The 24,592-nt window shown below is 43.3% G+C and overlaps 1 protein-coding gene across 1 annotated transcript in view; it reads left to right on the forward strand.

Annotated features, from left to right (window-relative positions):
• Window positions 1–24,592, forward strand: part of LOC104350187 (axonemal central pair apparatus protein HYDIN) — a 96,745-nt gene that overhangs the window by 10,860 nt on the left and 61,293 nt on the right. The window contains exons 5-6 of the mRNA XM_086468819.1: window positions 7,857–8,056; window positions 15,480–15,604. Coding sequence (XP_086324945.1) covers window positions 7,857–8,056; window positions 15,480–15,604 — 325 coding nt within the window. The remainder of the gene's footprint in view (window positions 1–7,856; window positions 8,057–15,479; window positions 15,605–24,592) is intronic.

Here is a 24,592-nt window from a genome sequence, read left to right on the forward strand (position 1 = left end):
ATTAGTGAATATTAATAGGAGAAACTAATGATTATATTGGGAAAATAAGTCTCAAATGGAATAAATAATCAAATATAAAATAAAATCTGTATTGCCAATGCTGCTAACATACTCCTGTAAAATTCCAGACCTAAGGTATTCATTAACCAATAATCTGTTAGTGGTTAGAAACAAGGACAGTATGTTGTAGTCTAAGATGTCTGCAAGACAGGATTTATTATGGTACCTGTTGTGTATAATCTGAATCATGACCAAAGTAGATACGAGCCAGGAGCCTGCGAGCCAAAGACACGTTCCTTGACCAAAGATGATCAATTCGAGGTGTGGTAGAGACCTCTGACTCATGGACCACCCACCCAAATTATACCACCTACTCAAAAGAGAACAATAGAAGACTATGAGTGAGGCTGCGTGCTAATTTACATCAGAAGTGAAAGAAGAACCGATCATTGAGAGGATGAAACTGAATATGCATTGTATAGACTAAATATGTATGAACTTAATATATAAGTATTTGTTGATTGCAATGTGCAGGTGGACATCTTTGGGAAGGATCCCATGTCCCCAGTGTACATTGTTAATGAAGGACGTCTCTACTTATCTAACTTTGTGTAGATAAGTTTTTCTTACCCACTACAGATTTGCAACAGTTTTGGCAAGCCAGCCAGGAGCCTTGCGAGGGGACTAAACGGGATCAGGATTGGATCGGACTCCAGTCAGCACCGAGAGCTTCTCGGGGAGAAACATCCTCCTTTCCCCAAAAAGTTCCTCGCAACGTTCCTCTGGATCGGGTAAGAAATTAGACACGTCCTATCTGGTTCTAGGTAAGCCTGCCTGTCAGACGGAGCGAAAGTTCCGCATGGTTGGGGCTAGGGAATTCCTGCCTGTGTAAGCCTAGGCGCTGCCTGGTAAGATGGAGCAAAAGTTCTGCAGAGTTGGCATCGGTAAAGGGGTTCGAGTCCCTCTCTGGTAATCTGGTAAAGGTACCTTAATATAATACCATCATAAAGTTGCTGTTTTAATTGTTACTTTGATACTACTATCTTTGTTGATGACTTGTTGTGTATGTATGTGAGTAATAATGGGCCCTTGTTAATTGTGGTTTGAATGAGACGTAGCTCAGCTATGAAGCGAGTGTGGAGCTTTGATCTATGTTTCTGTTATCCCACGAGGAATGCAGCCAGAGATAAGCAAAGCAAAAGAATGGCGTGTGTGTTGGAAATATTATGTGTGGATTTGTTCTTTTATCTAAGAAAAACCTAAGTGGCAAAAGAATATGGGTTAACTGATCAAGTAATGTCTCTTATGACAGAGGATAAAAAGACTCGGGAACCTTGCTCTGCATGTACTAAATTGAAAGTTTGTCTTAAACATTTAAGAAGGGGGGACAGATAAATACAGGTCCTCTATGAGATGTTGCTCCTACTGCCCCAGCAGCTCCTGCTCACCTCATACATCCCCCCTATCCCAGTACCTTCTCCTGAAAACAAACCTGACCCCAAGATCTGGGCATACAATGGGGCAATTGATCCGAGACACTGATTTGAGAAGGGAACCAGCCTCATCCAGACAATAGTGGAATAGAGGATGAAGAATCTGAAATAGAATCCTCTTCATCAGCGTCCAGGAGAAATCGATATCGTACTCATTTAATAATGCCCTTAAGATGGAGGGCTGGGGCGGGGGAAGGAGGTTACATTTTTAGTAGATGCTGGAGCAATGTTCTCAATTTTGAATACACAAAAAGGAATGATAAGAGCAAAACCAGCAAACATTATTGGAGTCACAGGGGAAGAGGAAAACCGGCCATTCCTACAACCCCTGAATTTGAAATTTGGAAACAAAACTATAACTCACAAATTTTTGTATGTTCCAGAATGTCCAACACCCTTAATGAGAAGAGATCTGTTATCTAAATTAAATGCACAAATCGTTTTTGAAAATGGGGAACTGTTGTTAAAAATACCTGAATCAAAGATAGAAGAAATTTTAATGATATAGAAAACCCCCAGAGATACAGGAAATGCCCTCAGAAGTGAATTATGCAGTAATCCCCATGATATGGGAAACTGATATCCCAGGAAAATCTAAATTGGCACAACCTGTAAAAATTGAATTAAAGGAAGGTGCGAGACTGGTAAGGATTAAACAATATCCAATCAAACCTGAAGTAAAGCAGGGAATTAAAAGGTTAATTGATAAATTTCTGGAGTATAAAATTTTAGAAGTGAGTCAAATACTCCTATTTTACCAGTACAGAAACCTTCAGATGTGTGTAGGTTAGTGCAAGATTCGCGAGCTATAAACCAGATTGTGAAAGACATCCACTCAGCGGTGGCAAATCCATACACATTAGTGACTGTCTTTGAAGAGACTAACCAGTGGTTTACAGTGCTTGATTTGAAAGATGCTTTCTTTTGCATACCCATGGAACAGGAGAGTTGTAAATTGTTTGCTTTTGAGTTGGAAAACCCACAGACAAGGGTACAAAGTACAGCTAACGTGGACACGACTGCCCCAAGGATTTAAAAACAGCCCAACGATCTTCGGTAGCCAGCTGGAAATCTGGACAAAGGAGAAGACAATAACTTCACAACCAGAACACCTACTGCTACAGTATGTGAACGACATTCTGATAGCTACTGAAAAACAGTCGGCTTGTATCCAGGTAACCATTGAACTTTTAAGTTTCCTGTGACTTAATGGGTACACGGTGTCTAAGAAGAAAGCCCAGATTGCAAACCAAATGATAATATACTTGGGCTTCAAGATTTCAAAGGGACAAAGAAAGTTGGGAACTGATCATGAGGAAGCAATCTGTGCCATTCCTGAACATTGGGCTATGCATGAGTTAAGAGTTTTTGGGAATGGCCGGCTGGTGCTGTCTCTGGATTATAAATTATGGACCGATAGCCTAACCACTCTACGAGGCCCAGAGGTCAACCCCTCTTGTGTGAGGTCCCTTGCAACTACAGGCCTTCCGAAGCCTTAAGTGAGCACTAATGTCAGCACCAGCTTTAGGACTGCCTGATTTTAACTGAAGACTTTCAATTGTTTGTTCATGAAAGACAACACCTTGCTTCGGTAGTCCTGACCCAAAGGATGAGAAGCTGTAAGAGGCTGGTGGGATATTTTGCCAAGCAACTGAACACAGTGAGTAAAAGATGGTTTGCATGCTTGCGAGCAGTAGCAGAAACTTGAACTCACTGTGGGAAGAGTCATTATGGTTTATGTCCCACATATGGTCATTACTTTGCTGGAACAAAAAGAGGGGGGCATTAGCTTTCCCCTAATAGAATGATGAAATACCAAGTAATTCTTACAGAACAAGATGATGTGATTTTGAAAACAACTAATCTTGTGAATCTGGCAGTTTTCTTAAATGCTTCACAGGAGGAAGAGACACCTGAGCATGACTGCATAATGACTATTGAACATATATATTCCAGTCCAGAAGACCTAAAGGATGTTGCTTTTGAGAACACTGAGTGGGAGCTGTTCATGGGTGGCAGTAACTTTGTACAGAATAGAACTCGATATGCTGGATGTATAGTAACAACTGAAAATTCTGTGATAAGAGCAAATGCGTTACCTAACACGACATCAGCTCAGAAGGCAGAACTGATTGCCTTAACATGGGCCTTGGAACCAAGTAAAGAAAGTAAACATATGGGCAGACTCAAAATATGCCTTTAGAGTGGTCCATGCCCATGGAGCCTTATGAAAAGAAAGAAGACTATTATCTTCCCAAGGGGCAAATATAAAGCATCAAAAAAATATTACAATTGTTATTGGCGGTTCAAAAACCGGCCCAAGTGGCAATCATGCACTGTAAAACACATCAAACAGGAAATACAAAAATAGCAGAAGGGAATAGACTAGCAGATCAAGTTGCCAGGAATATAGCCCAACAACGAGCATTACAGATAGCACTAATTCCCACCAGAACTGTAACGCTCCCTAAAAAAATCTACAGGATAATCAAAAAAGATGAGAAATTAGCTCAATTATTAAATACAAGGAATAATCTGGTTATACATAAAAAAGATCCAAATAGGTAAATTGAAAACTGGGATGCAACCTGGTAATTACTGGCAGATTGATTTGATGCAATTACCCAGATGTAGAAGGTATAGGTATGTTCTAGTTGGGGTTGATAATTTTTCTGAATGGCTGGAGGCCTTTCCTTGCTGTAAAAATCGAGCTAAAGAAACAGTCAAGTGACTTTCACAGGAAATAATCCCAAGGTTTGGGATGCCCCTCAAGATATCATCAGATAGGGGCCCACATTTTGGAACAACCATAGTGCAAGATACAAGCAAAGCTCTAGGAATAATTTGGGATTCAGCGATACTGCGCTGTGAATAAGTGAAAGTATTGACTATGATTATCAATACTTTCAAAGGGGGGAAATGTTGCAGAAAGCACCATATTTAGGATTTTAGGATAGTGCTTAGAAATCCCCTTACTTTTCCCATCTTGATTTAAATATCAAGAATTCTAATTAGTGAATACTAATAGGAGAAACTAATGATTATATTGGGAAAATAAGTCTCAAATGGAATAAATAATCAAATATAAAATAAAATCTGTATTGCCAATGCTGCTAACATACTCCTGTAAAATTCCAGACCTAAGGTATTCATTAACCAATAATCTGTTAGTGGTTAGAAACAAGGACAGTATGTTGTAGTCTAAGATGTCTGCAAGACAGGATTTATTATGGTACCTGTTGTGTATAATCTTTGAATCATGACTGAAGTAGGTACAAGCTGAGAGCCTACGAGCCAAGGACATGTTCCTTGACCAAAGATGGTCAGTTCGAGGTGTGGTAGAGACCTCTGACTCATGGACCACCCACCCAAATTATACCACCTACTCAAAAGAGAACAATAGAAGACTACGACTGAGGCTGCGCACTAATTTATGTCAGAAGAACCAATCATCGAGAGGATGAAACTGAATATGCATTGTATAGACTAAATATGCATGATCTTAATATATAAGTATTTGTTGATTTCAGTGTGCAGGCGGACATCTTTGGGAAGGATCCCATGTCCCCAGTGCGCATGGTGCGCATCGTTAATAAAGGATGTCTCTACTTGTCTAACTCTGTGTAGATAAGGTTTTTTTTTCTCACCCACTGCAGATTTGCAACACCCCTAGGTTGTAAGCAAGTGCATAGCAGACTTAGTGTAACTGGTAACATGGGGCAGTGGAGAATTTGCAACCTTTGTTTCCTAAGGGAGGGCAATTCAACTTTCAAAAGCTTAAGGGACCACAGCAGAATAACAGCCAGCTTCTGCCTAGCCCCTGTCTGTCTTTGGGCTTCCTCCCTCTTTGGCCTGACACTGCGTTCACCTTGGCACAAGGTCGCTCTTTGGTGGGGTCACAGAACATGGTTGAAGGGTTGGCACATGCTGAAGTGCTTTGAGTTGGGCCTTGTGCAGGATGCAGTGTCCCTGGAGAAGGGGCTCAGCACACAATGTGCATGTGCGTGAATGGTGAGAGGCAGCTTTCTCTCCCAAGGTCACGGTTGTTTCTGTGAGGCCAAATCCTTGTTGCTTTAGCCTTGCCTTCACGTACCTGGAGGAGTCCCTTTCCCTGTGCATTGCTGTGCAGGCAGTCCCAGTGCCCCTCACTGGCAACAAAGCTGGGAAGGCTGCTTGTGCTTGCTTTTGGGGGGGATTTATTCCTTGAGCTGTTATTTACATTGCTGTTGATCCACTCACTCCTTAGCAATGACAATGACTTTAATTATTTCCTTTTACTTTCCTCAAATACCTCCAATTGTTGAAGTTTTTTCTTGATCCCCCTGCTGATCTGAACTGCTTGCATCCTGCTCTGTCTACCTAGCATCTGGAAGGGAGAGATAAGTAGATATGTGATGCCAAGACTTAATAAGGCACTTGGCTTTCAATTGGATTTACAATGCCTTTGTTACAGTAGTGTGTCCAAATTAAAAAAAAAAAAAGTAAATAGCATTCTTCATTTGCTAATGCAGTCTCTGAAGATCTAAAAAGTCTCGGACATGAAGTACCCAGATAATAGGTGCTTTAAATTCACGTGGGCTGCCCATAGCTTTCATTTTAGAGTGCTTAGGCTGCAAGATTGAGTACAAAATAGCAAGTCTTTCTGAATTCACAGAAGATGAAACTCTCTCCTGAAATGTGATATTCAATTCTGTAGGTCGTTTGCTGCAGTTCCCTTGCTGGTATTTTACCTTCCAAATATGAGAAGCAAAGGGCCTTCTGTAATTTCCAGTGTGAATATTGGGGATGTCTAGAAAAAAAGATCCTTTTTTATTCTTTTTGCATCTTGGATGTGACAGAAATATTAAACTCCAGCTGAGCAGGTGGCTGGTAGGCTCTGGGTGTCAGCTGTTGTGTTAAAGCAATAGCTATGTGTCTGTGCCTTACCTGCCTGCTTTGGGTCCCCTCCAGGCTTGGAGAGCACGGGTATGGGAGCAGAGAATCCTGAGCACAAAGGAATCTGAATCTGTTCTGGTTAAGGGAGTTTACTGCTGCGTGCAATTCCTAAATCAAATTGTCTGTGTCCTGCTTCAACAGTTATAAAAATATCAAAAGAGTTAAAAGCACTAAGGGAAAAAAAAAAATGAGGACAGCAAGTGAGTGATAAGAGGCAGAGCTTTTATCAACTCATCAATAAAAGAGCTGCTGGAGGTAATGGCTCCTGGCCCTACTGTAACTGTTTTACCAGGGGGCAAGGTGATACTTGTAGCACAGCGGTGCCACACCACACATCTGGAGATTGATCTGCTCATCCCTACAGTAAAATGATTTTGGTGATTTGATTTGCCTTCCTACTGCTAAATGCCAGACAGCTGGGGGGAGACTGTCTGGCTCTCTTCTGAACAAGCCAATGACTGGGAATAGCACAGTTGAGTTTGCTCTCCTAGGCATGTCTGAGTGTCTCCCACTTGCAGGTCCTGATACCCTGCCCCGGGTAGGCAGGCTAACAAGGCACCAAGTCACTTTATCTAGAGCCCTTACAAGAGGAACTTGATTAAGGCATCAGCCATGCAGCAGAGAGGAAGCAAAGCTATTTCCTACATCCCCTGAGGCTAGGATGAGATGTAAAGGGAAATTGAGATTAGATACAGGAAGAATTTACTTTAAGTCTAGGGTAGAGCTGGAATAGGCTGCTGAGGGCAGAGGTGGAGTTGTTAGTGCTTTTAAATACTTGTCAAGCATCTCAGTAGTTTGGGTATGGAGGGGAGCCAGTTCTGGGATGGGGAGAGGGATCAGATAGCTTTTTAAGGGTGTATGTCCCCAGCCTTGTCCCTGTAATGCTCTGGGAAAGGGTGGGAAATACACATGTACCATACACTCACCTGAGATTAGAACAATTATCGTGTCCAGTTTGTTAAGTATTTCACCAAAGACTGACTGTGGCCAAGTCCTTTGAAATTGTACATGAGCGTCCCCTGTCAAACTTCAATGAGGTCGCTGTGTTGCTGAGATTGGAGTTAGTGCTGTGGCACAACTGGGTTCTCAGTGATGCCTTTAATAGTCTGCAGTGGTAATCGAAGCAGGTTCTGTTACTGCTGCAATCCCTTACATGGAATTACCCTATTTTGTTGCCTTAGAATCAAAGTATCAGATAATTTTATCTGGTGCTGCTAGCTTGCTGCAAAAGCAGGCAAATCAATGAGCTTGTTTCTTTGCAAGTTAACAGCCCCATCTAAGTCATGCTACTGGAATGAAAGGTCATTAAGGTAAAAAGTACCATTACACTACTGAATGCTGTGTTGCAGTCATAGGAAACAGCAGTTTGTCTTCTGCTGTGGGGATGGTACTAAATGCACTGTGCTGAGACTGTTTCCTTCCCTGCAGGATTATTTCCACCAGCTTATCTGCGTCACAGAAAGGGAAAAGTTTATTGTGCCTATCCGAGCTATAGGTGCCCGAGCTATGCTGGACTTCCCTGACCAGCTGAACTTCTCTGTCTGTCCAGTCAAGTACAGCACCCAGAAAACTCTACTGGTTCGCAACATCGGTAATCGGGAGGCCCGCTACTGCATCAGCACTGAGAGGTAAGGGAGCTCATCTTTTTTTGTGCAAAATGCTGTTGTGTGGTAATATAGTTGGTAAACAGTAACAAAAAGGAACTAGAGTATCTGAGCTGCTGTAGTGCAGCCATAGCTGGAAATGGGCAAGACATGGGGGTTTTGCTGTTGCTTAGAGTGTTTTAAGCATGGTGCAACCTTTGATAAAACTCCTCAAGCTGCAGTGAAGTTTTATACTGTGGTGGTGTATAAACATAGCATCTTGCAAGACTGCTTCTGTTAAATCAAAAGAGCAAACATAGGAAGGTAACTTGACTGCCCTTGGGCTGTATAAGATACTGCATGGCAGGGAACAGCTCTAGGAGCTCAGTTCAGGTAGACCAAATGCAGTGTTAAGAAATGGGTGAGCTATGAGCTGGTGAAAGAGACAGTTAAGAGTTTGTCAGCAGCTGTGGCTGTACTAGCAAGTGCAGTCAGAGATTGCAGATCAAAGCAATGGCATTGAGGCCCTGACAGTAACATTGTGTGGTCCAGGAGCTTTGTTTTCCAGTAGGTTTGGTCTGGTCCCTAGAACCAAATATCCTTAAGTAGGATGATCTCTTAAGTGGAGGTGTGCAGGCATTGGCTTCAGAACTGCACTACAGCCCCAAAGCAGAATGCTAATGAGGGCACAGGCAGTAGATGCAAATATCTGGTGCATGGGTTGGGGGCCTTTTCTTCTAGAGCTTTATCTTTCCCTGGTTTTCTAGAGAGAGCTAGAATAGTTAGTAGCTAGCTTGCAACCTCCTGATACTAAGTGACTTCTGAAATGGTTACATACCCCTGTCAGCCAAATACACCCATTCTGTGGGAGGCCACAAGTATGTGGTGTTCTGGTGGTCCCTTAGTCAAATGCCTGATGTGAACTGTGTTGTGGACAGCCTGTACTGCTCCTTTTGGTTTCAAGACAGTCAACAGTTTTCCAGTGTGCTGAATTGCAGAGGGTGAGGCCTTTTTGACACCACATCTGCAAGGAAACCAGTTCAGTTTGCTCGTAATTAGTTGAGTTGCTTGGTCCTAGAGGTCTCGGTGTAGGAGCTGAGGTCAAGAATGCAGCAAAGACCTGCTGTCTGACTTGGTGCACCTGAATTGCTTTGGTTTCTTCCCCAGCAAAACAGGGCTCAAAAGAAGACTTTTTACTTTTCTCCTGTGAAGTGTGAGCGTCCAACAGGAACTTCCACCAAAGCCTGGCAAGGCTATTCAAGCAGGCTTCTAGGATGCTATTTAAGCAGGCTGCTGCTTTTCACTGTGGAAATATGTAGGCAGGAACTTGTAAATCACTGAACAGTTTTCTTCTGGGATTTCCAGATCTAGTTGTCACACCAAAATAAATACCCAGTAAAGTCTAGCATCTTTTTGCAATATACTGGCCAACTACTATTGAGTGATACAGTATATGTTGAATCCTGCTTGATACAGATTTTAAGAGTTTCTGAACTTTAGCAATTAAATATTTCAGTCCCGATTTACAATGGAGAAATGGGAAGCATTACAAAAGTTTTACTTCAGACTACACCAAAAACCAGAATTCTGAATAACTGGATTGCATGTGTACAGAGATCAAAAGCTGATATGATTTCCCTTGTCAGCTGAAGGCATTTGTCATCTCTTCCATTTCATTATGAACTTTTGAAAGCCAGTTTGAAATTTCAAACAGATGATTTAAATCTTTGAATATAAGCAGCATTTTATTCTAAGTCGCTCCCACTTTCATTCAGATTTCTTTTTAAATACTCTGAAGTTCCCGTGTTTCTGCTTGCTTTTTTTTTTTTTTTTTTTTTTTTTTTTTCCAAAATGTCATAATGAATTCTTCACTGGGAACTTTCTTAAAGGTTGGGTTCCTCTAAAGGAGGTTTATCTACCATCTGCCTATATGTATATGCACAGATGTATAGGAAATATGAGAAATTTGGGGAATATGTGAAATGGAATTGGGCTGATTTAGAAGATAAAATCTTAAAACAACTTAGGTGGAAGGGACCTCTGGAGATCATCTGAGCAAACACACTGCTCAAAGCAAGACCAGTGTCAAAGTTTGATCAGGTTTGCAAGTAACACAGTAAGTAAGATCATCCTTCATTTTTCTTTCTCAGAGCTGTACAAAGCCATTTATCTCAGCATCTCCCTGTATGTCCTGTGCTCCAGCCCGTAAGGTCCATGCTTCTAGTGCCCAACCTGTACTGCCAGGGGTTATTCCGTCCCAAACACAGGATTTTGCATTTTCCATCCCTGAGCTAGGTGTGGCTCACATCAGCCTATTTCTCCAGCCTGTTTTGGTCCCTCTGAATAGCAGCCCAGCCCGCCAGTGTGTCGACTATTCCCCCGGGTTTGGTATCCTCCACCAAATTTTGAGTGTTCACTGCTGTTGACCAGATCAAGATGTCCTACTGCAGCCCAAGACCAGAACAACAATGTTCTCCCTGTGTGATGAGGCCGTGGTGTACCAGGAGTGGTTATTCCAGTCGGTGCTGGGGACCACATCGTGTGACATATCATCACTGTGTTGCACCAACTCTTTTCTTACTGTCTGAGTGCCTCTGGACCCTCTACTATATCTGCAGACTTTCACATTAATAACTGAGTTTCTTGATACCAGGGATCAATGATTGGTTCCTTGCTGCTTGTGCTGTGAGAGGTTGCTCAGCTGCCTACCACTGAGCTCCCAGGTGAGCCCTGTGGCTCTGGCAACCCCAGCACAAAAGAAATGCCTGCCAGCTGGTGTGACAAGGTGGCTTGAGAACCAGACCAATACACTGCTCCACAGGCCCAGAAGATCTTTAGCTGGCAATTGTGTTGGTACAAGTATGTTTATAGAGGCTTTCACAAGAGGCCATTCTCCTGCTAATGTTAGGGGATTAGTTTCCATGTTACAGAGGCTATAACCAAAGCTGCATCGTTACTAACAGAGGGAGTGAAGCTTTAGTTTAATGTCACTGATTCTTTTTAATTACTTCCATAGTAACTTGATGATTAATTATTATCACAGAACACTTAAAACTGCTTTGGAAGTGAATGAGTTATGTTCCCTGTCCTGCAGAGCTTACAGTGTAAGTATGAGGTGCAATAATCAAAAGTTACGGCATAAGTGTTCGGGGAAAGGAGTGTCAACCTTACTGATTCAAATTCAAGACTGGTTTAGTCTTATTTAGTGGAGAATTTCAGCAGCTGAAGTTGAACATATGTCTAACTTTTGCTGAGTAAGGATGTGGTGTTCTGCTAAAGCCAGTCTTAATGTCACATAATAGCTTTGATGTGTGTTGATATGTACAAGTGCACATGCATATAGGAGGAGGAGGATGATTGGTGGTGTAGAAGGGCCTGAGTGATCTGTCTAAGCCTGTAGACCCATCAGCTGACCTCTGTATCCTTTATTCTCTATCTATACAATTTAAACTTCTCTTTTGGTTGATGCAACTTCTGTTTTCTGGCCTGAGCAGATTCAGGCTCTTGCCCATTTGCAAGCCAGCTGCAGATGCCACCATTTCCTAGTCCATTGTACTGCTCGTGTCGCTTTTCTTTGCCTCCTTTCTCTGGATTCTCTTCTCTATGGCATCCAGTGTAACCTATCTGCTTTCGCCTTCAGTGCGTTTTTCAGCCCATCTTGAATCCTAACCCTTCCTCTCAGTCAGTACCGAGAGCTCAGCTCTTATATTTCGTCGCCTCAGGATGATGTTCCCTGCCTGTTACTCATTTATCTAAGGACTTTGATGTTTTCTGTTGCGCATTGCTCTCTAGAGGAGAGCTCTTAAGCGAATCCATGGAGCCAATTTGCATCCTTCTGCCGTTCCCTGTTCAGAGCTGTCCCTTGCCATGGTATCTACCAGAAAACATCGTGACATTTTGGACCACTTTTTCATAAAGGAAAAAACCATCAAAGCACTCCCCATTACACAGTCTGGCTTTGTGCCTGTCCTCCCTCTGCATGTCCATACCCAGCTCTTAACTGCATGGCAGTTATTAAAAAAAATAATAATAGTATAAATATAAAGTCTCTTCCTGTTGTTCTCACTGTTAAGGCAGGGTAATGAATTTCTTCTCCATGACATTCATGGAGATAAGTGTCATTCCAGTACATTTGAGTTGAAAATGGTGTCTGGAAGCAGATCTAAGTGCAGCACTGCCTACAGACATTGTGCTGTGCCATACTATGGGGCTAGAGAGCATCAGCCTGAGATAAGATACATTTAGGAATGTCCCCACCAAGTTCTGAAAGCTCAGGAAATTATCCTACAAGGCACAGTGCTTGGAGCCCACTTGCATTCTTCCCTGTAGTACTCATCTACTATGTGGAGGTGTGGAATCTGAGTTACCATAGGACATACGAAGAACATCCAACGATATGAAAATAGAGCCTAGGTGCAGTGAAAGAAGGAAAGACAGAGCTTGTGAGATGCTGACTCTACACAGGATTTTTTTTCAGCACAGAGATGGAGTCTCGGATGCTTTGACCCAGCAGATTGCTTGACTTTGGCACTTACTTCGTTGCTAAAAAGTAATATATGCTAAGATTAAATGATCTTTTTTTTTCTGCCAAAGGTCCTAGTGGACAGATGAGACATTTCAATCATCAGTAACTTTACTGTCTTCCTTGGGGTTAGAGGTAGCTTTTAATGAAATTGATTCTCCCAAACTCAAATGATTTTATAATGTAAATTAAAGCACCAGACCAAAGAAAGTTTGGTTGTAGAAGATAATTCTACCATGGGACTTGAAGTATATTGCAGCCTCCTTGCACACTGCATTTACCAAATGTATGGTTGCAGGAGAAAAGGTGGTGTAGTGGTTTGAGAGCCTGAGTCACAGAATTGCCAGCTTTGATCCCTCATCAGCTGCATTTCTAAATTGTCAGGTGTATTTGGCCCTTGGTCTCCTCATGGGACATAACTTTTGCTCAACTCTGTCAAGATGGGAAGATGATGCCTGGTGAAAGTAAGCAAGATGTAAATGCCAAAATATAAAATTATGAAATTGCTTACAAATCTAGTGTTGCTCCCTTTCTGAAGGACAATAATAGGCAAGATCTCAGCAGGTACCGGTGGGAAGGTCTCTCCTAGATTGATGCGGCTAGATGAGTTTATACAAGCTGGGGATTGCAAGGTGATCTGGGACATCTGGACCTGTGAAAATTTAGATGTCGTACAACAAAGCAAACACAAATGGACATAGCTAAAAAGCATGTTGGAAGAAAACAAGCTATTAAAAAAACTTCCAAACCTTATATTTTCTGTCTTTCAGGAGGAGTAGTGATTCATTAAAAGGGTAGATCTAATAGGATGAGAATTATCTTAAACAGCAGCTCACAATTAATGGATAAAAGGCCGAAGTTTAGCCTGCCAGCTTCATCTCTTGGCAGTGGCTTTATTTGGGTATTACAATGTGTCAGGGATGTCTCCTTAGCATCTCTTCTTATCTGTAGGCTGCAGGGAACAGCTTAGTGATGTTGACTGAAATTGAGGCAAGTTAAGTTTAACCATGGGGCTTGCATCTCTGGGTCTTGGAGGACCAGGTGGCTGTGAGGGGTAATGAGCTCTTGCTACAGCAATAACAGAGTTGTCTTGTGGGTATAGCATGGGGTGGGGTGTAGGAGATGCAGTGTCTAATTTGTACTTGGTTTCTCAGTCCTGAGAACAGAGTCTTGAACTTGGTTGAGTCTTCCTTTTCTGATATTTGAAAATAGGAAGATATCTTCTTTCTCAGGCATCCCCTGGTCACCCCCAGGTGTGTTATTCCCATCCCAGCCATCTGAGGGCAGGAGTATGTAGACATGGGGAAGGAGTTGGAAGGTGATGGGATGGGAGGTAGTGCTGAAGTGTTGCCAGGGATTCCCCTTAACTAGCAGCTTTTCTGTTCTGGCATTATTTCTGGCAAAAGAAGGGGGCGGGGGGAATTCTGTGCTTTTCCCACAGCAGGCAATGATCCCACTCAAGCACTAGCAGAGACCTGCAGCAGTCCTGGTGTAGCCATCAGTGCAGATGCAGGGCCACACAGAACAATCCAGTTCTGAGGCTGGTGGTGCTTTTTGTTTCCTCCTCTCCAAAGTTTCAGGTCCAGCAAGTAAGCGTTGCAGGCCTGCTGCTTTTCCATTAGTCAGTGGCAGTGTTCTCACTAGCTGTAATGGGAACAGGTCAGGCCCCTAATTGCAGCAATATCTCCTTAATGAGCAGAAACTCCAGCAATTTCATCAGCTGTCACTACTTACATGAACAAAGTTCAGCTTGTGCATAGTTCCAGTTGTTCTCATTATTTTTGTGTGTGTTGCATTCTCTAATCATGCTAAAACTCTCCACAAAATGGTTTTAAGGTGGCAAATTGACCACCAGCAAGGCACTGAAAAGGATAACTTTTGTTTTCTAAGTGGGACTGTACAAGAGCCATGAAGCCCAGCTGCCATCATACAGAAGAATGTTTCATCTGACTTATCCCTAAGCATTAAAGCACAGAGTCTATCTCTGTCTGTCAGCCAAGGGCTGTTTACCTGGCAACACATCATAATTGCTTATATTAAATCCAAAGTACACCAACACATTTTCATAATTGTTTCCAACACATTGTACAGAATTTGTTGGGTGGGCCGAGCAAACAGTTACCGAGCTTGGATTACAACCTCGAGTCCCAGATTGCATTGCTTGTGATTACACAGAAAACCTCCTGTTAAACTCGCCTTGATATGCTCCTGTTAATGGTGCTTCATTTAGCTAGGGATTTAATCGTTCAGGCTGTAAATGGAATACTCCTTTTGTATCTTGTTTCTGTGTCATTGTGTCGCTCTAATCTGCATTTGCATTTATTCAGATTTTTCTGATTGTTCCTTTTCTTAGAGCAGCTTTCATTGAAACAAAATAATTTCTGATTATTTCTGATATAACCTGCTGTTTCTTAGGCTAAACCAGGATGTTTTCAAGGTAAAAAAATGAACTCTGCCAATTAAACTGTAATTATTCTCTAGTCTTCAAGAGAGACTTTTATTCTCCCTGTCTGATTTCTAGGCTGTAATCTCATTGGGACAAGTATTGCCTTGACATTTGCATCTGTTGAGGTGAGGTTTATAGGTGGCAGGAAAAGACAGATTCCTGAGGAAGTCATTGTCAAGTTGTGCATGCAAATAGCTCTCACAATCCATGGGCTCTTCAGAAACCATTCTGTCTGTATTGCTAGCAGTCAGACTCTTGAGCCTCAATGCAGAGCACGGGGGAGATGAGGTCACTTTATACCATAGGATCTTCTGAGGGCTGGATCTCTTCAGAAGTGGGAGTCAGTAGCTCTGTTTCTGATCCTATATGTTCTGTTTGTCTTCCACTGAGTGTGGTTTCTTTGCTTCTTGCTTGCCCAAGTGACCTGAACTAGACTGCAAAAGGAATGTAGTCTCCAAATCTCCCACAATAGTCCTGATGTGTCTCTTTCTGTGTTGCAGCCCTTTCTCTATTGATCGCTCCATTGGGACTCTCGGGATTGGTGATGCCATGCAAGTAACAGTGGAGTTTCACCCACTGAAGACTGGGGATCATTCCAGATCCCTGATAGTTCACTATGACACAGGTAAGTGCTGGGCACACTCCCTGCATCCTTCAAAAAGGAGCTGTTTCTAAGCGTAGTAATGTTAAACATGCTTTGCAAACTACTTATAAGACCTTTTCTTTCAAAACTTCTGCTTGTTTTGGTGCTTAGAAGGGAGCAGATAAGGGGCGAAGGCCAAGTCTGTCCTTATTCTGTATGTCCTGTGTCACTGTGTTCTTGGTCAGTCCCTGGGGGACCCTGGTGTCAGCATGGTGTCCTCCACCCAGCACCCCTCCATAACAATCATCTACCATCATTCCCCATTTTCCCAGCCACCTTAATTCCCTCTCCAGTTGATACCTGCCCTGTCCCAGCTTTATGTGAAAGAAAAGTGAGAAATGGTCGCTGTTTAGGGGGTTGTTAAAAGTGCATCCCCTCAAATGGGAATGAGATTTTTAGGAATCCTGTTTTGCTGGGAATTGCTGAGTAACCTTGGGTCTCCATTATGGTGTGCATACGCGTGTGTTAAGTTTTATTGTTAGACAATGCTGTGTTTGAAGTGTAACATTGGGAATGCATGTTTCTATCAGACTGTCTCCAGTGCCCACTGTCTCTCTCACACTCTGTCCCCTATACTGCCTCTCTGTTGTCTTGTCACAGTCCCTTTTTCTGTGTTGCCCTCTACCCATCTACATCCCACACTTCACAACATCAGGACTAATGTAGCCAGGACTTGAGGGCTCTTGGGATTTGGCAGGAAGTGCTTGCTGCCTCCTGAGATAGGTACAAAATTTATACTAGGGCACAAGAAGCCCAGATCAGGCCACAGGAATACTGTCAGCTTTATAAGTCACTTTAAGAGTAAGTGGAGAGAACTCAAGAAAAAGGTGGAATGTTAAAGTGATTCTGTCAGTCTTGGTTCAGCAGAGGTATCTTGTGATGCTGAATGAGATGCTTTCTCAGTTGGCTGAATGCATTTGGTGTGCATTTTCTCTTGTCTGAGAGAGGTTTGGTTTGTCCCTATTCCTGAACTTTGGTCCTGGGAAGAATGATGTCCTAACCTAGGTGATACTGTGATGCTTTAGCCTAGCAATGAGCATTTTAGTTGTCCTGAGTATGTAGAAGTTGCTCATATATCTTCCAAATGCTCTTTGTAGCCTTACAAGTTATCACAGCTTTGTCTAATATTTTTCAGTTAATGACATACAGAGTTTGTCATTATGGTTTATGCTCGCTCAGAGAAGCTCATTAGTTTGGATAATGCTTTCTTTAAAAACTACTGAAATTTCAGGTGGAGAAGCACAAAAAGTGCCTCATCTGTAGGCATATGGAGAATCTATAGGATAAAATTCAGAGGGCTAGATCTTTCTCTGGGGTAGATCGGTAGTAACATGAGAAGTTAGGGCTGTAGGGTTTATACTTTGACTGAAAAGACTGAGTGAATAATTAAGGCTGAGATCTTCATGGCTTGCTTTGAAAACCTGAGTCTTGTTCTTACTGAAACATCTGGTTCCTCCATGGTTAATCTTTACAAAAGCTATTTGCATGGATAGGCCACAGGGATCAAACTACCTGCTGGGTCCGAGATTAGTGACCTCCCAGGAACATGTGCAGTTACCTGGGAGATGAACCCAGGATTTCATTCCTGCCTGTCAGTACAACGCTGCAGTTATTTTTAAATAAACCATGGATTGAGAAGGAGAGCAAGGGAATAATTAAGGGATTATCTCTCTAGCTTTGAAGCATACAAAGAGGTAAAAGGCTGCTGAGATTAATTGCTAAAGTGAAACCAAAACGTTTAATCAATCAGACTTAAAAGCTGCTTATTGCAGGTGTAGGGCAGAGCACCAGACAGTATTACCCAACCCGGCCTGGCAAGCCCTGGCTAATTTGTCCTGTGCTAAGTCAGACTCCCTGTGACTCGCATACAAAAAGCAGCTGGGTTCTTTCAGAGCCACCAACAGACTGTTTATTATGAAACGGAAGTGCTAAGAGCAAAATAGCAGTTTAGGGTGTTGGGAGGCATTTTCCTTGCCTCCCTGTGTATCTATATTGACTCGCTTACAAGTGGCAGTAGTTCTCAACGTGTCGCACCTTCATTAGTGTGACTTACGCAGGATGAGGTGCACATTGCATGGCTTTAATTTTTGCTGAAGTTGGGTCAGATCTGTCCCTAGCTTTATACTTAAGCAAACATGCAGCTCTTCAATGTGAATAAATCATGATTTTTCCTTTGCCTATTATTTGTTTGATTTATTTGTTTGATTTAAATTGTGCATCCTTAGGCTGTCCTGGTTAGGAGTACAGGTACTGTCCTCTGGGTAGACTGTATATGTGGTGGTAGTCCTGTTGCTGCAAACTTCACAGATGAGCGTGAAGAAAATGTCTTTGCTGCTAGAGCATGATGATTTATGAATGAAATTTGGCCTTCAGTGCTTTACATGTCCAAACTCCTCCAGGTACATGTGGCTGGGTGTGAAAATTCCAGCTCATATTGAGATGAAGGTGATTTGGGATGTTTTGCGCTACATCCCTATTCATCACCTTAACATCAGATTATGGTACCAGAAGGGGCTTCCGAAGCCTGTGTGCCAAGCACACATACTGGTTTGGAAAGGGTTCTGCACACAGATCCAATGAAGGTCCAGTTGGTGGCTTGGCCCTTCCCAGGTGGCTTTTAATCCATCCCGCGTAGATGTGGGAAAATAAGTTTATGGAGTTAAGTCTGGTTTTAACAAAGTCGGTATTCATAAAGCTTAGATATTCTTTCAGCTTTCAGGCAGTGCTCAAGTGAGATGCCCGAGCTGGTTGCCCTGAGTGCTGCTGTTTGTACATCAAACCCAGTTTGCTGTGGTCATAATGTTTATTGCAACCTGACAGCATAGCACAAGCTTGGTGCGAGAGGGTGAGCTTTGCTCAGGGAGATGTGGTTAAGGAGGTGTATGACAGCTTCCTAGAGCTGTGCTGGAGTTGCAAAACAAACTCACCAGTCCTGTAGCAGCCAGAAACAGTAACACCTATGGCAGATGCTCTGTGCAAGTAAAGGAGTTTACCAGAGACAGGAGGTGCTGGGAATTGTGGAAGGAGGATCATTGCTCAGAGCTCCGTAAGTCCTGACTCACATTAGACTCTTGTCTGCAAGAAATAGCTACTATGGTATGATATGTGGCCTTCAAGGTGTAGGACCAGATTCTGTGCTTATATGTGGGTGCCTGCAGTGCCCACTGGACCTCGTGGCAAGGTGCTACAATGTGCTTCTAGTCCAGGAGACTGTGTTGTGTGGTGCTGAAATTCCTCTCTACAGTTTTTCCCCATCAGTTGCCACATCCCTTGGGGATCCCTTTGTCATCACAGGAAACTTCAGTAATTAGAAAAGCCCCACTGAGCTTATGTGTGGCTGACAGACATTATATATTGAGATGCTTTTATTGCTGTCAGTAATAAGTAATTACGCAGATCATTTTCTTTTGGTGGCTCTGTGAGACTAATGCAGAAGAAAAAGCCTGGGGGCAGGATCTCACCCTCTTTGAAGGGATTGAACAGAGCCAGTACTTGTAGGAGAATTTTAGGAGACAGCATATCCAAGAGGAGCCAGCCCTCAAGCAGGAATCTCTACTCCATTACTGTCCTGTCTCCCCTTGGTGCAGAGCCCCAGAAAGCAGCTTCCCCAGAAGAGAGGTAATGTGTAGCTGAGGAGTAATTCTCAGTGGTTTTAGTCCCGCTGGAAGCCTCCAGCCTCATGCTAAAAGCCTGCTGAGGAACCATCTGGGTATTTGGCAGATTAATACCCTGTTTTCCCTTGACTTCCTACACAACTTACGGGAGGGCTGAAAGTTCCTGAGCAGAAGCTCTTCTAAAGCAAATCTTGGCTCATTTGCGGTGGATTATAGACCCAGGCTTAGAGCATCCTTTGTGGCTCTGCATACCTAGGGCAAGGAAAGGAGAGCTCAGCCTCAGCTTCTTGATTAATTACTTCAAGGGCAAGTAGAAGATGTGGGCAGCGCCTGCCTCCGGCTCTATAGTTGTCAATCAGATTGAATTTTCCTGCACTGGGTTAGTTGCTTTCCCCATAGGAACTGGATGAAATAGTGTCTCTCCTCCTGAGCCCTGGGGAGCAAAACTTGCTTTCTGCCAGATTCAGGTTATTTCTGTATGGGTGAAGAGAGAGCAGCTAGATATGTTTCTCCAGAGCTGGACACAATGTGGAGCTGAGCTTGCGTTGCCCTGGGTCAGGGAAGGGTCTGGCTGCCTTGTTCCGCTGCCTCTGAGCTTTCCTGGGTAGCCCTGAACTTACGGGGGTCCCCAGCATCGCTTCCTGCCCATTGCTTCTTGCTAGATGTAGGGCAAAACATGATCAGCCTCATGTTACATAGCACTAGATTGCAGCAGGGAGAAACAAGCCCTGACCTGAGATGTTTCCTCCCTGACAGTGTCCCTCTAGTCTCTCTGGTGGTCATCTCCAATCCTGAAGGCTGGCTGACAGCCACAGCCACGTACTTAGGCTGGCTGTGCTAAGGGCATTGCTGCAGGGGATTTGGGTACTGAGCACCTGAGAGCTGTGGTGATGTGTGGTTTGGGTTGGTCAATATCTGCCTGTGTGGGCTACCTCTGCAATTGCTAGCCCTCTCGGTGTCTGGAGCAAGCATGATTAGCAGGTCTGTGGTCTTCCCCTTCCTCTGAGCCAGCCTGGATGCTTGTAGGATAGATGTGACTTCCTTGGGGTGGTGGAAGAAAGAAAAAAAACCCAAAACAACGACAAAAAAACAAACAGAAAAAGACAAAACACAAAACCAAACCAAAAAACTTCCTGGGTAGATCTTAACTGAATGGGAGTCATTGTGCTTAATGTTGCGGCAATGCTCAGGGTTACAGGGGGATGTCAGAAGTGGAATCTAGGTCTTTGCCCTACACAGATGCTCTGACCCACTGTCCTGAGGTGTCTCTGCCCTTCTGGGTCTGACCATAGACAGCTCTTCTGCGCTGCAGCAGCCTTTGGAGCCATGAGTGATAACTGCCAGCTTGAAGAAAACACTGATGTTTCATCTCAAATGGGGAAAATGAGGCATTAGATCACAGAAAAAATTAAGGCATATTTAAAAATGACTAATTAGGGACCTAATGTGGAGCTCTTTAGTGACCTGTGGAATGATGTGATGTCGTAGAGGCATCTGGGTTTGGTGAAGATGACGGGTAGCTACAGAACTGGGTGTGCTTGACTGGCAGCTGGGGAAGCAAAGCCTGTGCATCTTGGCGACTGTGATAAACTGTAGTGTAGGGGCTACATCACATTGCAAATGGGCCAAGGGGAATTGTCAGCGGTGTTAGTGACTGTTCAGCTCCTGTATGCATCAGCATGGGGCTGCCAGCTGGGAATGTAAACGTGTCAGGATGCTGAATCCCTTTCTTCAGGCAAAATTGATGCTGGGTTTAGCTGAAACGGCTTACTTTGGTAAAGGAGGCCACCCATGCAAGGGCTTGACGGTGTGTTAGTGGTCACTGCATACATGCAGGAAACTCATTAAATCCTAGCTCTGGTTGTTCATTGCTGTTTGAGGCTGAACAAGTTACTGTAGCAGGGATGTGCCAGCACTTCTGAGTATCTCAGCCACCCACAAGGATAAAGCACTGCCTTGCTGTGATATTCCTCTGTAGTTTTATGTAGACTTTGGAGAAAACAACCAACTTTGTATAGCTCTGTTCCCTTTCTTTTAAGAACCCCCCTTTCTACCAAGGGTCTTATCATCTGTCTTGCAACACTGGCATTGCAATCAATGGCTTCCAGGAACTTGTTTGAAAATGAAATGAAAATCCTATTGATTTAGTCTCCAGATCAAGTGTTTTCCTTTCTCTTTTCTTCTTTGTAAATCCACTGATGGATGTGGATAGGCAGCAGGGTTTAACTGAGGTTTAGCCCTTGTTGTGTTGCATTTTACATTCCTGAGATCACTCAAGTTGCTGAGTGTTCTCAGTCTGTACTGACTTCAGCCAGAGCAGAGGAGGCTCAGTACTTGCATGAGCAAACTCACTACCACCTTAGATATTTATCCAAGTTGTCCCTGTGTTGTGCAGGATACTGGGAGGGAACACCAAAACCATTTTCTGGTTTTAATCTTAGTATTGTGCTAGTGTTTACAGGGGCTCTGATGTTGCTGTGAGTAGCATTAAGTTACTGTTGAGCTAAACTTGTGGCAACAGACCCTGAACTTCTGATGGCCACCACTGTGTGCCACTGCTATTCAAGTCTGTAGTCGTTCGTCTTCATGCAGCTCTCCATTCCTTCAACACCAGGCATATTTATAATAGCTTCTTACAAGTGCTAAGAGGTGGGGAAATTTGCTTCCTGAGCAGCACCCTCTTTTGACTCCAAAGCTTCACTGCAGTGCACTAACTGTTCTAACGTTTTTTCTTTGTGTTTAGTGCTGGCAGACAGTCAGAAACTTATTTTATTCTGTGAGTTTGTAAAGAAGATCTTGTTTCCTGTGTTATCCTAAGGTGTAAGCCAACTCTGATGCTGTAGTTATTACAAGAGGCTTCTCTAGCTTTTCCTTGGACTAGCAGGCATTTAAAAACTTTGCAGAGGGATTTTTCTTTCTGCTTGTCGCAAGTGGTGAATGCATGTTGTGCTTTTCTTCCTTTGCTTGTGAGAATCCTCAGCAGTATGGCTGGTTTCTGTCAGACTTTTATGTTCTTGTATGTCTGCTTCAAAGTGAGCAGAGGGAGGCATATATTGTAGGCAAAAAAAGGCATAAATAGAAGTTTGTGCAATTATATGTTGACTTTGCATCTGAATAGTAGCAGCACTGCAACAGACCAAGGATTGGTAACTAATACTTTATACAACTGATTGGTTATAGGCTTTTATAGTCCAAATAGATTGATGGGGGAGTCTAATTGGTCTCCAAAGTGTTAATTTATGTCAAAACAGCTAATAGGTAACAACTGCTTCCTGTCTTTGTTCCACTTTCCTAGAACTGCTTGTAATAATGATTTTTTTAAATATACTGATTTAGATGCAGTTGTTCTACTGCTTGTAAAAGGAGTATGGCCTTTGCCCACTCTCCAGGGCCTTCTATTTCAAGACAGGTGGTCAGTCACTTTGAGGGTAGATGAAGGGGAATTAAGTTTTTACTTCATTTGCTTGAGACATTTTTGCACAGCTTTATAGCTCCCCAACTACATAACACCCCTCCTGACAAAAACCCAGCTAAAGCAACCCACTGAGTTGACTGCATGAGTGCAGACTGGGGGGTGTGTACTAGGAGGGTCGTTTGGAAGTTAAAAATCTTCTTTTGTCTGTTTTGTTCGTCCCCAGGTATGCACAGAAACAGACTTCCATGTGACGCTAGCACATGAAAGATTTCTAGAAGGATGTGGTTTTCATCTCTCTGCAGATCATCCTTGACTGCAGCTTGTCTACTCTATCATCAGTGGAAATCACTAGTATGTTCTTAGGTGTCATTAGCTCTGGATGTAGTTCAGGGCAGAACTGACCATTCATTAGCCTCCTTTTCTTGTGGATCAATCAACATCTGTTGAGAAGCAGAGAAGCATCTTGAAGGGAGATTGATTTATGAAGTGGTATATTGGGCATGTCTTTGCCAGGCCATCAGAATGAAAAATCCTGCACTGTTTTCCCCGTGGGCTAAAAGCAATGTTTCAGCCAGTCAGGTACCCCAGCGTATCATTACTGCAGTAGCAATAATGATTAAAAATAGCCCACGGCATCCTGGATATGCAGCAGTGCTGTCTTTCGTCATCGGATGGTTTCATTGTCCTTTTCAATACATTCTGCGAGGCTCCTTCACGCTGGGCAGAACAAAGCCTCTGTGCTGGCTCCCTGATATTCCTGTGCTGGAGTATTTCATCCTGTAACAAGGCAAACGAATCTTCCTAAGCGCAATGCAGAGGAGGTAATGGGGAGTGCTCCGGGTGCTCCATTATAGAAGGATGCACAACAAGGAGCCTGATTGAAAAGGAGATGACTTTTAATGTGCAACAGAGCAATCTGAAGAGCCTGCAACCTGTCCTGTAGGCCACTGCTGGCTGGTCATTGCTTTCCATCTCCCTTTTCATCCCCATCTCTTGTCTTAGGGTTCCTCACAATGCCTTCATGGTAGGGACCCTCTTGCAATGTGCTGCATGGGCTCAGTGGGTGCTTTGCTGAGGCCTGGGCTGTGCTGGCAGCTTCTGATGATTAACAGCAATAACTGTGGCAACAGTAATGATTAGGATGCTTGAAGCTTTGTTGTAGCCTGGGAATGATTCTTTAGAAACACTTGTGTTAGCAGCAGCAGGTGTTTAGTGGTGAGGTTTATAAACAAGCTGCTTTCAAGGTTAGAGTAAATAATGTGGTGGTTTAATGATGTCTGAAGTTATGTCATGAACACCGCCTAGAGAAACACTTAAAAATGACTGTCAGTGCTCTGTGTTTTGCTCTAGTGCTGGAAATACAAACAGGGGGACTGACAGATGGCCTTTCTCAGGTCGGTGGAGACCCAGCGCACCTCATAGGTGATGCCATTAGGTTCCCGACAGCGAAACATCTCAGAGCAATGCTCCTGACTCTGATCTAGTGGTAGCTCTGTGGGAGGCACAGCAAAAAGCATACGGTGGGGAGGACTGGATCCAGCTGTAGGTGACTTTTCCAGCTTTCCAGAGATTGCTTAGCCTGGTGAAGTGGTAACAGCCAACCTTTGCATCCTGTTTGAAAAACAAGAATGTGCTGGCAGTGGTGAGGGAGTTGGGTATGATATTAGCAGGAGCAAGAGAGTTCCTTATCGCAGATCAATACAGAGGTACAATAACACCCTTTTGAGTGAAGAGCTCAGCTTTCATTGCTTGCTTGTATTTTCAGTGAAAAAGCAGCAGGACCTGTCTCTCTTCAGCTGTGTTCATAAGAGATGCGAGCAAGGCACAGGCTACTGACAAACAGGGCAAATGAAATTAAACTTGCTTTCCATGCTACCCAAATATTCCAAATTTGACTGTCATGGACTCCTAAAACAATTTAAAATCGAAATTCAGCAAAGA

The sequence above is a fragment of the Leptosomus discolor genome, chromosome 8 (assembly GCF_034619465.1).
Source record: "Leptosomus discolor isolate bLepDis1 chromosome 8, bLepDis1.hap2, whole genome shotgun sequence".
Classification (NCBI taxonomy): domain Eukaryota; kingdom Metazoa; phylum Chordata; class Aves; order Leptosomiformes; family Leptosomidae; genus Leptosomus; species Leptosomus discolor.